The sequence below is a fragment of the Sardina pilchardus genome, chromosome 23 (genome assembly GCF_963854185.1).
Source record: "Sardina pilchardus chromosome 23, fSarPil1.1, whole genome shotgun sequence".
In the NCBI taxonomy this organism is placed as follows: domain Eukaryota; kingdom Metazoa; phylum Chordata; class Actinopteri; order Clupeiformes; family Clupeidae; genus Sardina; species Sardina pilchardus.
The window spans coordinates 27,696,105-27,714,025 of NC_085016.1; the positions used below are offsets into that span (position 1 = coordinate 27,696,105).

At 39.8% G+C, this 17,921-nt stretch overlaps 1 protein-coding gene across 1 annotated transcript; it reads left to right on the forward strand.

Moving 5' to 3' along the window:
• The first annotated feature begins 588 nt into the window (after positions 1-588).
• ankrd10a (ankyrin repeat domain 10a) lies at positions 589-17,350 on the forward strand. Its single transcript, XM_062527783.1, has 6 exons — positions 589-947; positions 2,589-2,741; positions 4,646-4,737; positions 13,772-14,016; positions 14,163-14,252; positions 16,309-17,350. The coding sequence occupies exons 1-6, from the start codon at positions 747-749 to the stop codon at positions 16,722-16,724; spliced, it is 1,197 nt and encodes a 398-aa protein (XP_062383767.1). The 5' UTR covers positions 589-746; the 3' UTR covers positions 16,725-17,350.
• The last annotated feature ends 571 nt before the right edge of the window (positions 17,351-17,921 follow it).

Sequence of the window (17,921 nt, forward strand, 5' to 3'; positions counted from 1 at the left end):
AAGGACACTTTGATAGGGTCTAGTCAGGGTTAAGTTATAAGGCAAAGTTTTTTTCCCCCTAAGAAAGCAGAGCAGTTTTGGTCTAAAATGGCTTTAAAATGTGTTCAAATGTTTGCAAAATGTTGCAGAGACCACCAACATCAGTGGTGCTGTGTCCTTTGAAGCTACAGTAGGTGGGCATGTCCATCCAGGCCTTTCTTTTGAAGAACTGATAGCTTTTCTTTCACCCCACCAACTACGGCCACCCCCGAGGTTTCAGACCCATGGATGGTATGAAGAAATTACACAGCCTGCGGTTGAGAAAGGGTGCCTGCCCTTAAGTGAAAAAGAAAATTCCCACCAAGTAAAATAATATTGTAGGCCTAGGTCTATAAGGTTCGTAAACATTTAACCAATAACAATGACCCCAGCATTTAAATGTATTCTGCACGCGCCCTAGATAACCCTATGTGCTGCTAGGCCGATTAGAAATCCTTGTTTCAAAATTCCATCACTGATTTTACATGTTTCCAATCCGTAGCATTGACCGCCAAATCCGTGTCACCAATCCAGCAATTCCTGTTCGGGTTTGTCATGTTGCCACTGAAGTTACACTTTGAGGGTGTGCGCCCGGTGTGTCTTTGTATGTGTCCATTCTCGTCAAACGGTGCTCGCACATTTGGATTTCCTTCGACAATAGCTCCACGGGTGTGCTGCCTACAATTTAGGCGCTCTTTTATATTTTTCCAGACAATTTGAGGCACAAAATGATGTCGGTGGGCATCGAATCTGGATTTTCAAACGATGAGGTCCTCAACAATCGTTTTCCTCTCCACCGCGCCTGCAGGGATGGGGACGTCGGTGCCTTGTGCTCGCTACTACAGTGCGCCACAAACCAAGCGGACTTGGTCGCTGAAGACTCTTTTTACGGTTGGACACCCATTCATTGGGCAGCACATTTCGGGAAGGTAAAATGTTTTAGTTTTAATTCTGATATCACGCTGATATATTGCGGACTGATGAATGACTGAATGGGCAAACTGCGTTAGCCAAGTTTCAGATGTACATCAACTGACATTGCTAACTTGGCTAACGTTTATTAGCAAGGTAGCAGGGTCGCTCAACTAACAAAAGAAAGCAATGTAACTCAAGATATGGAACCACAAAAGACATTTGGTCTGGATAGAAAGGTATTAAGGAAATACTTTCTATAATGCGTCGTCTTTGTATGCTATGTATAACGGAATATCGCGAGGCAGAGATTTTGACATGATGTTCAAGATGCGGTGGGAATTTTCTGTCTTTTACCCACAATGAACATTGGTTTAGCGCAGTTACGAATTTGCGGCGTAGAATCAGTGCGTGACTAATATTTTTACTAAAGTTAGTAAAAAACAACTTGTATTGTGGTTGCTGTTCATGTTTATCGATAAAGTGTTTATGCAACGTTATATAAATGGACCAAGTATGGGAGGGTTTTACTTTATGAATAATTTTGGAAAGTACCCGTCTAGCTCCACCAAATGTAGTGCGCAGGCGGAGCGTAGTCTACGTTGAGCGCTTATCACCCTGCTCCTGGTACGCTATCATTTATTGGTCAAAGGAGAGCCAATGGCAAAAACGCGCCAAAATCATATTTTAAAAGATAATACAAGGAATTGTAATTTGACCTTCTACCGTTCCTCAATCCTCAGTCACATTTCCTGATTTCCATCCCCTTCGAAATCGCAGTGGTGTGCAAACGTGCAAGTGTATCTCACCTGTTGAACCATATTAAGCAAACAATATAAACAATGACAATAGACTATTGTATTAAATAACTAGCAGATTGCATTAGATTTGGATTTTGAAAATGAAAATATATTTTTACTCTGTTCTGAGTACATTTTCTATGGTTAATGTGGCAGGTGATTCAGTATTGTGTTCCTGAAATGCAGACATTGTTTAGCTGGGAAAGAACCACTGAAAATGGCCTCTGTGAAGCTAACTGCAGCTCAAGTGGATTAATGTCAGCCTTAACTGCCCTATAGGGGTAGTAGCCTAATCTGTGAAATTAGTGTTTAAAACAAACAAACAAAAAAAAACCCTATTTGATCTACCTGCTGCTGCTCATTATCCTTTGTAGAAAGGGGGAAAGTATAAATGTCTGCACTACCACTGAGCATTTGACTTGTGGTCTGTATGTCGCCCAAAGTTAGTGGTTTAGAGTAGGAGGGAGTTGGCAGAAGTCCCTGTCTTTGTGGTTTATGTCAGAGGAAAGTGTGAGCATAGTCTCCAGTCAGGCTGGCTGAGACTGTTGGGCGGGTATCATTTGGCCATGCCCATTTCTATTCCAGTAACAGTTGGTGAAGTATTAAACCGTACAGTGATACTATCACACTGTGTGGCAGTGAATGAGCGATAAGATATCTGAACTAAGAATATTTGGCAGTGGAATAATGACCATTAAGACAACCATTGTATTCCATAGTCATGACTATATGGATATTCTAAGTATTAATCTTTTATTTTTTAATAAAAAAAAATGTTTATGTTTTCCTAACATAGCGAACTGCAGTTTTTCCTTCTGTTTCTTAAACCACCTCTCTTTGCCTCTGTCCCCCACACAGCTGGAGTGTGTGCGGCGGCTCGTGCAGGTTGGTTGCGAGGTGAACGCCGTGACGACACGCTTTGCCCAGACGCCTGCCCACATCGCTGCCTTTGGAGGCCACCCTGAGTGCCTGCTGTGGCTTCTACAGTCTGGAGCCGATATCAACAGACAGGTGGCGTGCCTCTTATGTTTCAAATGATGTCTGTTTACATTTATGTGTACTCACTTAGCAGACACACAGACACTTTCAGAAGCGTTTACCTACAGAATGAGGAATAACATTCAAGTTACAATGCAGAGGAGACCTTGACAATAATTACTACAACACGTTTTAGTTCTAATGTCTGTATTGAAGATGGCCTCAATGAGACTTGTCACTTGATTGTTGGAATTTATTTTAATGGTAAAACAATGAGTGACCGAACACAGTAAAACTGCTCGAGAATGAGTGAGAATACCCCAGAATTCCACATTTCCAGGATTTCTTTTGGATTGTTAGAAGTTTATACTTTTCTTGGAAGTAAACATGGCATAGTATATGTCACATGAGTTGTGTGCGCATTATGTTTTTAAAAATTATTATTGTTGTTTTAAATGGCACGTTTCTAGTGTTATTCTCAGCGTTCATTGTAGCAGGTCTTTCAAAGGTGCTATTGATGCTGTCAGTGGAAAACCACATGCCCCCAGTATCTGTGTGACATTGAATATTGGCGTGACGCGTGTCACATCTCCTCTGCTTCCTGCGTGTCATGCTATGGATTAGCGACATGCAGAGAGGGATCTGAACCTGGCGACCCCGGCCCACTCTTAAAACGAGGTCAGTGGGATAAGAGCAGAAGGACCGCTGTGAGTGGTGGATTTGCATCCGCACACCCGTTCTCATCCACTGGCCAAGCCCCCCCTATCTGTGCCTCTATCGTGCGGCAAGGCCTGTACGTCTTTAGTACCAGCTGAGCTCAGTTGTTCTACAGGAGTCAGGGCCTTGTTCTTGATTGAAGCATTCTGGAAGTATTCAGTGGTTCTTGAAAATACTGAAGTTGCTCAAGTAAAGCCAAATTCAATTGTATTAGCCTAGCAACAGTGCTCTAAACAGTGGGCATATGCTGGATGTACTGGGAATCAGATTATGTTGTCAAAGGGACTTTAATCTTGCGTTCCAGAATTGACGGACCACTTTGTTTACCTATGCTCAGTGCCATGAGGTTGTAATCACATTTCATTAATTGTCTTAAAAGATTATTTATTGGCTAAACAGGCATGAGTCCTACCTTCACTATTCATTTGTGTGTGTTGATATCATCTTGGAAATATGCAGATGGGATTACTGAAAAGCAGTCGGCAGTTGGAGGGCAAGAGGCAGAGAGAGGAGGCTGTGAGTCAGTCGGCGAGTCAGTGTAGGTCAGGGCTTGCTCCACTCAACTGTGACCCCAGGGCAAATTAAGCTTGTGACGCAACTCTGTTACTGAGAGCATGGCTGTTGTCTACGCTCTCTCTCTAACACACACACACACACACACACACACACACACACACAGTCTACGCTCTCTCTCTCACACACACACAGAGAGAGAGAGAGAAAGACACACACACAGATAGAGAGACACACCACACGTCACATCATGTCTGCTGCATCACGGCTGATTATGCCTGGACTGTGTTCTTTGACCTACATTCCTGTAAAATGCGCTAGATCTAAGCACAGAGGAAGATTTCCTCCTGAATGCTCCATGTTCAGGAAACATTCTCCAGACCACTAGAGAGAACTACCAGGCTCAGAGTTCATTGAGTCTGCTGTAGAGACCCAGGCCCCTAAAACACAACAAGAAGCAAGAACACAAAGCTTCAAAACGACAGTGTTTTCTTGCCTTTCCTCAAAGGTTTTTGTTTTCAATATGTCCAGTTCATTGAAACGGCGAACGGTCAGTCATTTGATTGACAAGGATTTAAAAAACGTTAAATGTTGCACCCAGGGTATGCACACTATCATTTATCTTTCTTTTACATAGTGACTGACATGCAAAAACCAATGTTTTCCCCCTCTTTAATCACACTAAGTGTGTGTGTGTCTGTCTGCAGGATTATGTGGGTGAGACCCCCATCCACAAGGCAGCTCGGGCAGGTAGTATGGAGTGCGTCACAGCCCTGCTGCTGCACGGGGCCAAGCCAGAGTAAGTACCCACACGAAAACACGCTCTCTTAAAACAGCAGCTTTAAACTAGACTGTTTTCAGAGGGTGAAGGAACCCCCTTAATGATCCTGCAAGAAGCAACCAAGTCAGCCATCTCCTCGTTGTAGGACCATGTTCGCATCGGAGATTGAATTTGAGCTTCTTAAGATAAGTAAATGTCTACCAGAAACTGACAGGATACTGGTCAAATTCGCCAGCCACATACTCAATAGATTATTATTTTGCGTCTTAAATCTACCTGAAATCTACATCTCACATCTTGTATGGGCAGACGGTTTGCAACCTACTCAATGGTGGGTTTCATTTTTGTTTATTTCTACAAGTATGATTGCTCAGGTGTCCCAAAGCCAGTTTAAATGTAAGATGGCAATGGGACAACTTGGTATTAGGTACTGGTAGTATGTATGTTTAGCAGGTGTCTGTAATTGCTTCACCTGAAGTTATGGGATAATTTATAAGACCTGAATCTCTACAGACATACTTGACAAAATGTTTAGCTTTTTTATAGGAATCTTTCTAAACTCTGATGCCACCTTTATTTAAAAGTTTTATTAAAGGGGTTCCTTCCTCTGGCTTAAGTGATATATATTTTTTTTTTTCTTTTTTTTTTTGTCAACTGTTTTTTATTAATATACTTATTTGATTGACTTTCCTGTCTCACTGTTGTTTAGCCTGTGTTGAGAGTAACCTTTTGTAAGTCCAAAAAAGAAGACAGACACATGCACATTTCATCGTTTGCTCATGGCAGGTATCCAAACCCCTTATGCCACAGGCACAATTCAAAGTAACTCAATTGTTTCTTCTTACTGTAAGCGACTGGAATGGGTGTTACATGTTTAATTATAGATATTCAATTTCACTCTTAGTAGTCACTGGCCAGACAGGTTTTTTCAGGTCTCCTTTAAGACAAATGGGTAGGTGCATATAGTAATTCCATCTATTGCTAGGAATAGTTTGAAGGTCTAAAATACACACAGTACCATAATGTGATTGAGTTTGTCATAAAATGGACTTACCAAATGCTGTCATTTTGATACAATTTAAGCCTTAGTTGCATGAACAATGCTTTCACCATTTTTTCAGACAGTTCTTTAAGGATAGTTTGTGTATGGCTATATCTTAGAGACTATGGGTAATTGGTATGCTATTCTTACTGAGCACTGTGTGACTGTCAGTAAATCAAACCTCTGGCGTCAGATTTGGCCTCATGTTTAATATCTCCTCTGTGGTCACCCTGTCTTGGCAACAATAGATTCCATTTACTGTTGGAAATGTAGCCCACCTCTTTGGATGAGTCTTAGCTTTTCCACATGTTACACTCTCCAACGGAGTTCCACCAGCTGTCGAGAGACGATTGGTGAATATAAGTAAGCAGTGTTTTTGTCCAATTGGTGTGGGCTATTAAATACTGGCTAGTTGTACAGTATGTTGTATAGGGACATTGTTCCAACTAAACGCTCCACTGAAAGACCATTGGTCTATTTGTCCAGTGTGTTTTTGAATTTTGGAGGGTATATTGATATATTTTGTTGTTAGGTACTGGCATTTCAAATGCTTGCCTAATTCTTATGGTAATCTCCTGTGTATCAGACACATTATGTATAAACGGCACAACAGTTGCAATAAGGATAAATAAGAAACAAAAACGCCGTTTATTAAACTCAATTTTGTCACAAAAAGCTACATTTCATGTAGTTACCAGCGTCCATCTATTGCATGAAACCAATCCAAGTTGAGGATTGAGTGCCAATAAGGTGCCTAATGGCTCAGTAAATAAGAAAGAGGTTGTGTGTTTCTTTAGAATGAAGAAAACAAATGCATCCCCATTTGTAGCTTGCACCGATGTATTAACATCTTGCTGAAGAAATGTTGCAAAATCAGTGTATAGTCTAAACCTTGTGGTATCTTTTCAGCCTGAAATTTTAATGATGAAATGTGCATCTGTCAGAGCGTGTAAATAAATGCAATTATACCTCTGCTTGGTTGAATTTCCCATTGTCATGCATTCTTTATAATGTGTAATAGTTTATTTGCACACTTAAGAAGTAGCTCCAGTTTTTTGGCCGTATCGCTCTTGTGCGTTAATTTACCAAACTCATTGTGAAGTGTAAATGTATGTTATCCACTAATCAAGTCACGCAAATAGCGTTCAAAATGAGTTACTTTACCCAGATCTTCCTGGAAGTGTTTATCATGTTGTGGCCAAAGAAAACACATGCTTATCCTGGGGCTGAAATGTTATAGCCTAAGAGTACTGATTCGGTCAGCGGTTGCGAACTTTACATTTCCACGCCTTATGCCTCGAGATATGTGGATTTTTTTCTTGATGGAGACACACTGGTCATAAATCCTGTAACATTGTAGTGAGTTTGGAGAATGAAAAGTTGATTCGGATTATGATGATAAAGGAGTAGTTTGGCAAAAGACAAATAGTTTGCCTTTTTTGTTGAACTTTTTGTAAATCAAGGTCTACCTTTAAATGACCAAAATGTCTATATGTTTTTTTGACCAAACTACCTCTTCATCATTATGGTCTGTGTCTGAATTTTGTATGGTTAGACCCCTGTAGACAAAGCTAATGAAGGGCAGGTTCTGATCCTTGAGTAATCTTTTTTATATATATAGTTGTGGCAATTTCTTTACTTTGCTGAGTAATTGAACTAGTGCAGCTGTAGAAATTCCTGCCCCCTTTAATGAATTGTATTCAATGTATTCATAAGTTATTTTTAACCACCAACTATTTTAATACCATAATCAATTACAAAATAGAAATGCGTTAAGCACTGTAGATGCTCTCAGGTATACTTACTGTACCAGCAGAACACTTGTGGGAAGTGTGGGGTTCTTTTTAGAAACTTTTGGTTGTGCCACCTGAAATTTTACTGGTGGTGCAATTGCAAATACCGGCTAAAAAATGTATTAACCCATGTAAATGTTGCGCAGCCATGAAGACTTGTTTAAACACAGTCTTCTGCCTTCAAAAGAAATGCATTCTATCCATTTCTTTAAATATTATTTAGTCATGCCAGCCTTATTTGTCAATTACCCATGTACAGCTCCCCATGTGCTGTTAAAATATAAAGGAAAAATAACCTCTTGTTGAAGAGATCACTTTTGATACTTCAGTGAGTGTTGCAAAAGTTCAACTCAACTCAACTCCTTCAGATGAGACTGGGCATTTATCAAGAAAATCTACCCTGTTTTTAAAGAAAATATTCAAACTGCAAGCACACCAAAAGATGTCAGAATTTCAGAAGAGTGATAAGAAATAACTGCTCCTGAGGTGTCCTTACAAATCAACAATGCAAGGTATACCTTAGACTTAACAAAATAGTGTAAAATTATGAGCTTCAATATATCTTAGTAGACATACTTATGCACTGAATTATAGCTGTTATCTTTTTCTTCCCTTGACCCTCAAACAAGCAAGCAAGAGTTGGGGTTGTTTTTGAGAATTTGTATAAAAATTGGAGTTGTGTTAAATTGAAGAAAATAAAGTCGTATTTCGTATAATTGACTGGTTCAGGAAGCGTTATTTGTACATTTTGATATTCTCTTCAATAATGCAGATGGAAGAGAGAAGAGTGTTTATGTGCAATTTCAAGCAAGATGGTGTTAAATCATAGTTATGATCAGTTCAACTCAAAAAAGGAAGCGAAAGAGTAAATTGGAATCACCCGTAATCGATAATCCTACTAAATTAATGGAGCTTTGTCCATTTAATGATGTTAAAAGCTAAGGATAAGAAGCAGGATTATGTTTCTTCAAAGGGTTGTATATTATGTAAGCCTGACTAACTATCGGCTAGTGAGCTAAATAATTTCAGCTTGGGGGCAGTTTATTACTGTGCACACCCCTCCCTCATCTAACTAAAAGTTTTGCCAACGACAGGGGCTCAGGCCTGCTTATGTAACAAGAAAACATTTTGTATGATTGACAGACATCTAGGCTACCATTAGTGTCTCCATCAACATCAATTTATCTTCATATGTTGTATTACCTTATAGGCAGGTCAATATAGGGTTCAACATAAAGAAGGGGGGGGGGGGGAAAGTTTTTTCTGTGGGTTCTGGTACTGTTGGACATGCTAAATAAAATGCTAAAAATCTATTAAAATCCGACCTTGAGAAAAGAGTCATTTTCAAGATGGCTGCCAAGGGGGTAGAATCATAGAGGGTAGAATGGCTATACCTCATTTGCTAATGTACCTACATGGGTGAATTTTAAGTCAAAGTATGGTCAAATTAAACAATAATATGATTTTAAATGTTAACAGTGAACATTTTGGAATGCTCTACCATATCAGCCATATATTAAAATCAATGTACTTCCTTCATTTGAGATTGAAAATCTCAGTTTGTCAGAAATTAGCTAGCAAGCCTATCAATGATCATAATCAAAATAATATATATATAAAAAAGTGATATCAATATAGCCCACATTGCCTTCACATTTCTCCTGCATTCACTGACATTAACCTACTGTGCTGTCTGATTACTGTTTTAGCCAAGACTGTGCAAAGTAAAAGGGCATCTATAGGCCCCTCTGACTGGACAGAGGCCATCAATCAAACCCCTGGGCAAGAGGTCAATCACTATACATTTTGGAAAATGATGGACTGATACTTTAGTGTGATATAAAATTCAGTGACCTTTAAAGGGACACTTCACCGATTAGCATTAAGCGTTGTATCTTCATGTTTTTGAATGGTCGTGCATCATTCCTTCAGTTTGCCTTGAGATGGGAGAAATACGGATTTCAAAGTTGGACTTCCTGCTTTCAATGATGTAAAAATCATCATTTTACATCATTGAAAGCAGGAAGTCCTATTCATGGGCTTCATTGAAATCTGTATTTCTCCCATCTCAAGGCAAACTGAGGGAATGATGCACGACCATTCAAAAACATGACTGGTTTTCTAAAGATACAAAGCTTAATGCTAATCGGTGACGTGTCCCTTTAAATCAGACCAAAAATACTTTCTTAGGCTGAATAATGGTTCATATAGCCAAAATTAGTTTTCTGAGGCCATCTTGAACGCCATCTTGAAAATGACTCCTTTACTAGGGTCGGATTTTACTAGAAAAGTAAAAATATATTGACCCGCCTATTATTGAAGCAGACCGCCCCGTGTAGGCCTTCGTTTAATAGCAGTAGGATAGCCAGTAATGTTAACCGATCAGCTTGCCACAGAGTTCCTTCGTGTTAGCCTACTGATGACCCTAGCTACATGAGGATTGCTATGGTTATGGTCCGTTCATAAATTCACCCTGGCACCCTGTAAATGGATTCAGGCTCTGTAGTTTTCTATTTTTATTGAATGTTATATTGCTCCATAAATAATTATTTTAGCTTCTGGAAGGGGATTTTTGGCAGTTGAAAACCCCATTACTGATAGTGTGGGTTTATGGCCGTAATCGCACCCTCACCTTGCTGTTTGGGCTACAATGTCTCAAGGTACTAGTGGTAGTACTCAAGGTACTAAGTGGTATTATGAAAGGATAGTGGACTGCTTAGCATGTTCACATAAGTGGATATCTGGGCAACACAGGGCATAGACGATTTTGACATTGAATCAAAATAAACATGTATTTAAATCCTGTTATTTCTTGTAAATTTTTGTACATTGTAAGAATGAAAATTCTTGCATATTAGAGAGGGAGAGTAGGTTTCCTGGAACTCTAACCCATCATGCTAACAAATTGTCTAAATGTCACATTACTGCCCTGATTGTTTGGAATGTCTTTTTCTCTACCTGAATGTCCAGATATTTTTATATGATCAACCTGATTTTGAAGTGACCTTTTTCATGGAAAGCAGCATATGAAAAGGTCTCCATGAGGATGAGCTTTTGAGTATTTATTGATAAGCATTAATTGCCATGAACCACAAATACCCCTACACATCTTAATGTTTTGCAGCTATTGAATTTGAACATGGCTTGATTTTCTCAAGTAGTCCCAGAAAGGGTGGAACAATCCAAAAACAACTGAACAATCTGCATCAAGTGCTTCAGCCAGTGCTACTGTTCTGGCTATAGGAGAGTTCTCACTATCGCTTCCTTCCCTATCTACACACGGGCAAACAGTCGAGGTATTTCCTTGCGGTGATTGGTTTTAAATTTTAGGAGCTCAGTCATTCATTATATTTTTTTTAGTTGTTTTTAGACCTGCATGCTTTGCTTAAAGCACTTTTTAATCACTGTTTGAGATTTTACTGTAGCTTAATGTGTTATGTAGGGGATTTTTTTGTCAACTAACCATTGAATAAACTGATAGGCCCAGCACTAATCTTAGGTTGATGGGGCAGAGTTAGCAGTTTTTGAGGAATTAGACAGGGATCTACAGAGAGTGAGTACTTAAAATGGCAAAGCAAAGCATTCCAGGATTTGGGTTGAAAAAAATTAAATGCTTCCTCTAACTAAAATGAGTGAATCTAGCTTAATACGATCACATAATTAAATGGAATGGAAGAACCTCCTGTGCCTTCATTTCTGTGCCTGATCATAATATTGCTTGTCTGTTGGTTGTGCACTGTTATTAATGTGCCGTTTTGCCACATGGACGTTTGCCGGCCCTCCCCAACAGGAGTCAGATGTAATTCCATATAGTTTATGTTTAACTTTTATGTTGTAATGAATTAATTTATCTTTAAACGGCAATCCTGCTTTAGTTCAGATGAAAATTTAATTTATATGAGACCAATATGTCTTGCTTTGCCAGCTGGAGGGAATGGTTTGAACATGGTTGTATCAGCATTTTTTTACTTGAATTTAAGAATTGGATAATGGCTGTTTGGATGATTTTTCCAAAAGGATTCCCGAGAAGCTGTGCTTAAGTGTCACTTACCAGCCATCTGGCGATCGTGCACCATTTAGTGTAGTTTATGTATTGCTTCTTTTAAATAATCCTATTGCGGTGAATTTCTAGTTCAAATCCAAGTATCTAAGTAAGTCTGAATTGCCATTTGAGCACTCATTGCCATTTTCCACAATTTGGATATACAAGTGCATCCACAGATTGTCTGGCATTTCAAGCAGGCATCATTATCCAGATTTGCTAGCACAGTAGGTCTTTTCAGTCATATCCAAATGCAAAAGAGCCTTTTGTAATTCAACTGGAAGCATTTAATTTTTTAAAAGAAAAATAATGGGTATGCAAGCCTGTTATGTAATTTCCTTTGTATCTGTCAAAAGGGTACGCTCTGTGTTCGTCTGCTTAGCAGTGGGTTCCATGTTGTCACTTTGTCCTGTGTAGAATGATTCATTCAGTGTGATTTTAATTAAATTCAAGAGGAGAGAGAGAAAGGTGTTGCACTTAGTAGGTAGTATATTGAATTCATGAATGTTCAAATCCGCCATTGTGTTCAGCAAACTATCTCTAAACCCATTCGCTTTCATTTTTTACCCAAGCTTGGATGGCTAAGCGAGATGGGGGGTGTGACTCTACAACATAGACCAGAGAAAGCCTTAGAAAATCCACTGTGGCATAAAACTGAGCTGGACCAGATTTTCCACCAGTGCTTTGTGTGGAAGGACATTTCTCTCCACATGTGGAAAGTTGAGTGTCAGTATATAATTTGAAATATTGTGGCACAAATATAATATGCCTGCCATCCTCCTGGTATGGTTTGGCATTTGGCAAACTGAGAAGGAAAGCCTCTGCTAGTAACGGGCTTTCCTGCAGAGCAAGTTTTGAAGCCTTTTGCCATAGAAGGAATTCTGAAGTGGAACATTTGATGTAGGCAGGAAAGAGCAGAAGGGAAGTCTAAATTGAATAGGGTTTTATCTGATCGAGGGTTCTAATAATAGCTTCTCTCTTAGTAAATAAATTGGTGGTGGTGGGGAGGTTCTTAAAGTTTAGTTTGGGATATTGCTGAATCCCATGCGTGGTTCGTCATTCATGAATTTCTAGCAGAGCACTAGACACTGCAGTGGGAGGTGATGACATGTGGGGATTGTATGTTCCCGAGAGCTTGGTTATTTCTCCAATGCCACATTTATGACCTTTTTTTGTGCTTATGAAATCAACCTGAAGGGCAACTGACATGAGATATTGTGACATTTTGAGAACTGAAAGTATTTTTCTGACTTGAACAAAAGAGGCTTCCTTTCTAGTCTATACCCGAACAGTTATAACGGTTTTAGATTTCTTGAATTCTTGCCCGTATCAGAGGCAAAAACATACTTGTATAATAATTTCAAATTCTAATGACCTTTACTGTAGCATTAACACGAGTTGAATATTTTAACCTCTGTCTTCAAATGTTAATTTACTTGCATCCTGCATGCAAGTTTAAGACCTTGCATTGACCTTCTGAACAATGTGAAAGCATTATCGTTTGTTTGTGGAAGGAGTTTCAAGCCTGACCTTGTTCTTGCTAAACAGATTCATTTGAAGAGCTTAGATGCTCTCTAGTGGTAGAAGCTGGACCTGTATTCCAAAGTGCAAAGTTGTACTGAATGTCCTCTCGGTCTACAGTACATGACCTACACAAAATTAACAACTGACCACAAACCTGCTCCTATGTAGGGATGAGCTTTTATTTAAGTCAGGCTACTTCATTTTTTTCTATCTCATGTCAGTTGTATTTTGAAAATTTAGAGCCATTTTGAATAAAAACAAATTCACACATTTCATAAGCACTGAATTAGTGTTTATCTATAATTGCTCTATATTAATGTAGTTTGCAAATTTACTGTCAACCATTTTACTTTTGACATCAAACAGCTACTTTCTGATCCACAGTGTTCACCCCCTCCTAGTGCAGTCTTGACTCAGGGGTCCTCTTTGGCCCCAAATATCTTTTAAAAAGGTGATGTTCCAGTGTCAGATCTGAGCACAAGGGTCCCAGTGATCTTGACAGCTTGTCAGTCACAGTTGATTGGTTTTTGTCTCGTCAGTCACAGTTTTTTGGTTGATTATTGTTTCTTTTTTTCTTCTTTTCCTTCTGTGTTGTCTACGCACAATCAATATTACCTTTGATGCTTACTGGTTGCTTTCTCCATTTGGCAGTTTGCAGAATGCCAACAGTCAGACGGCAGCTGATCTGGCCCACACGCAGGGCTTCCAGGAATGCGCCCATCTCCTCTCCAATGCTCAAAATCAGTTCATTCAGCTCAACGGCCTCCACACCAACGGCACCAATGGCTTCCTGAACGGAGTGCATCACCACCACCAAGCTCTTGGGGGCATAGCCAATAGAAAGAGGTTGCTTGACTGCGCTGAGAATAATCATTTCAAGAAGGCAAGGACAGGAGGTGAGTTTCATTTGAAATTATGTATTTGATGAATTTCAACTTGGTTTCTTGTAGAAATGTGGCCAATACACAGGAAATGACTGTAAACTCACCGTAATTAGGTAATGCGTATTTCTCAGATTCTGACTGCCTCTCTCGTCCCACAGATCTGGACCTTCCCCTGAAGTTGGCCAACAGTGCAGCGGAGGAGGTGGAGAGCATGCACGTGGAGGAGCCGCTACCAGATGCTAGTTCAGGTGGGACTGGGCCCGTTGCCGTGGCGCTGAATGGCCTTGAGAGCCAGATGGACCAGGTGGCCACGGAGAGCACCTCTCCTCCTGCCTCCAAAAAGCCGGAGTTCAAAACTGAGCCAGCCCGTTGGCCATGCACGCTCTCGTATGCCTACCTTTAACAGCCTTTCCCCACCCCCAGTCTATCAGGCCCTGGTGACTTTACACATGTTCAGAGAAAAATATGTTTTTTATACATAGACCAGTTGACCGTTTGTATGGTAGAGTTACCATGAACTTTTGGAATTTTGTTTTTATTTTTTATTTTTTCCCAAAATCGTTCCGTTTTACGTCTTTTGGAGATCAGATATTGAGTACTCTGAAGCTCCAAGAAAATTTGTTCTTTCCTATTCAGATGACCTCTGCTTTGACATACTTACTATCTTTTGGTTTGTACTTTATGTTGCACTCTTGCATGACAATCAACCACATGTATAATAGTATGGACTTTTGAGGTCTGTGCTTTATACATGATGTCTGTTTGTTTGGTAATACATTTGGAGATGTTGTGTCTCAGGCATTTCTCAGCTGGTAGTTGGTGCTAAGAAATGCCCCTGGCCTTCACACAAACTCTTAACAAAAACCTGGATTTAGTTTTGCACCGTCAAGTTTGTCATTCCATTGTGTCTTGTGAGTGGAGACATGATGTAACCGCATGAAGAGTGCAATTTACCATTTATGTTAAGGATGAAACCCATAGAACTATAGGGAGATTGAGCCAAACATGCTCAAACACCTGCATGGGGCATGCTGTTCCACTACCGATTTAGTTTCCTTTAAAGATATTTTTAAGTTTTAAATTCAAGTTCCCTTCATTTTTTTAAAGTGGATCATGTGCATTCTTTGTTTGTATTTTACACCATGTAAAGTTTATGGTGTGTGCATAGTTTTTCTGATCGTATACTACAAAAATGTAGATATTCCTTGCAAAAATGGAAAAAAAAATGTGTAAATAACTTTTTTTGAGAATGGACACAAAAACGGCATTAGACATGCTTTGTACTGTATTGCTGAAGGAAGTGTTGAGATAGTAAGTCATAGATCATAAATTTGTTAATATTTCTGAATTTATATGACGTTGTTACGGGGATGTCCCAGGCCATTGTAATCTTATATATTCATCATCTTTGGTGATGGGTTGTGAAATGCATTACAACTTTGTGTCGAAATTAAATGATCTGCCATTTGAAGCAATATTGACTCTGTCTTGAGTATGTAACGGTAGTATCTCCCAGTTTGGTGTATTTGGTATAAGGTTGCTATGTAGTAAGCTTGTAGTTGTCAGAGATTAGTTAGAACTAGTGCTTTGCTATGATTTCTTGTTTTTCTGTACAATTCCATGGATATCTGTCAGAGAAATCACCTCTTGCACTTATCATGTGAGTATGCTTGATTCCCCCCCCCCTCACCTCCTTAGCTAACAGCTTTTAGTGAAAATGCATCTTGGACAGTCAATGATTTTTTTTAATTAAACGGCATAATTTTAATTAAATTGCAGTATTGGCAGTTGACAATTTGAGAGTTTGGCAGAGGACAGTGGTCCAGATTGACCTTGTAATTAGGTTTAGCATTTTCCTTGGTATCTTTAACTTTTTTGCTAAAGGGAATGTCTTCATTATTATTGGATACAGCACTGTTCCACATTCAAACTTACAAATGGTGCCTGATATTTTGATCTTTGACCCTTTAAGATCTCTGACGAGCTGGAAGTCGTGATGCAATATTTCAAGGTGTATGTTTTAAATTTAACAGACTGGAACATCTCTATCTCTTGGGTTTGAGAAAGAACTTCATCAGTGACTTGATGACAAACATGACGTGCAAAACAAAATTCAAAGAGAATAAGGCAAGGGTGGTTCACCTATGCCTCAGCCTAATATGACTTTTGGCTTAAATATCTTGACATTTGAAAAGTCAAAAAGCTGCATGTACCGGTATTTCGATTGTACAATGTGATGGTGACATTCCAGTTAGATTTCCATGTTGTCCTTGCCTTGTTTCACCATCTCGTTTTGGACAGCAGGTGGCGCCACCTACACCCAATCTTTGATGAATGGTCACACGCCACCTGCCTCAAACTCCACCTCCAATGGGTTCCATCACGCCAACCCACCACCTAAGAACGGACACCTGGCTTCCTCCGGCAGTGGCGGAACGCCACCCCACCACCCCAACCCTGCAGACATGTGCGGGTCCCTGCACCTCGCTGGCAGCCCCAGCAGTTGTGTCAGCCACCGTCCGTCCTGGGGTAGCCTTAACGGCACCTTCGCGAGCGATTTCGGGGATCACCTGCACTACGGCCATTATCATGGTTTCGGGGACACGGCGGAAGACCTTGAGGACACCAGCAGCCGTGTGGAACACTCCTGCACCATGAAGGTGGAGCAGAAGTACAATCAGGCACTCCTGAGCACCATGCAGCTTTACCATGGATCGTAGAGGAGGGACGGACAGGGGATAAGACCGTACATGTGTATGTGGTGTGTTGTGCGAGTATGTGTGTGTTTCATGTCACAGTGGTGGCCCATCACCATCAGCCTTAACTGTTTAGAACGGTTGCTTTCAGCATGGCTGGAGTAGGTTACCTTCCCAACTTCCCAGCTATAGTAAACCAATCAAAGGGGAAAGTGGTGCAATTCATGATAACACAAGGGCAGAATCATTTTACTTTTCTGTGTTTTTGTTTATGTTGCTTAGAGTAGTCATTTTTCTGTGTGCTGTATCCTACATTTCTTCAAAGTTTGTGTTTGTCGTTTAACTGAATTTAATTGGGATCCTATGTGGTCAAGCATTAACATATAATCTGAGGAAATGAGTGGTGTCAAATGTTTGAGAATTTGAATGTTAATGAGAAGTAATTTGACTTATGTTAAAGGATGTAGTAGTTTTTGTGCCTGTTTTTTTATGTATTTGGCTGTAAAGCTCCATTTTTGTACTGTAGTCAAATTGGTTAAATTGTTACGTGCCGAGTGGAAATTAACTGTAAAACAGTTTTTGTGTAAGGGACATGTAAAGAAAAAAACCTGCAACATTCCTTTGTTATAAATTACTCTACTTTGTAATAACAAAAAATGTGTATCCTCTTTATTCCAAACTTGCTTGATAAGTATTCTGATATTATTGGGCAACGAGCAGAATGCACCTCACACAGAAATGAGTTTCCCTTTTGATCCTCAGGATAGGGTTTGGTCTTATAAACATAAACAACAACCAAAAAAAAGTCAATATAAATGCATTCACATATGACGTAAGGTTTAGGGATGATCCAAAGCAGATGAGTGAATATAGATTGTTTAAATTGGCGCAAGTGTGGGAGACAGCCTTGTGGATGCCTTGCAGGGCAATGTGTCAACAGTACCGTTTTTTTGTGTGTGGGGGGGTTAGACTTCTTTCTCCATATGGATGGGAATGGTGTTTTCCCAGGTCTTAATCCTTGTTCTTGGTCATAGTAAATATTGCTAATATTTATAAAAATCCCCTATGTGAAAATCTTATATTACCTCGGACACTGCCGATCTTGCACTGACAAGTGCATGTATCGGCCAGTAGCGTTGGTAAAGCAGTCAGTTGCAACAGTAGGATAACCGGCTTCCTCGCTTCCCTTCACATTTCGTGGGGGGAGCAATGGCAAATTGC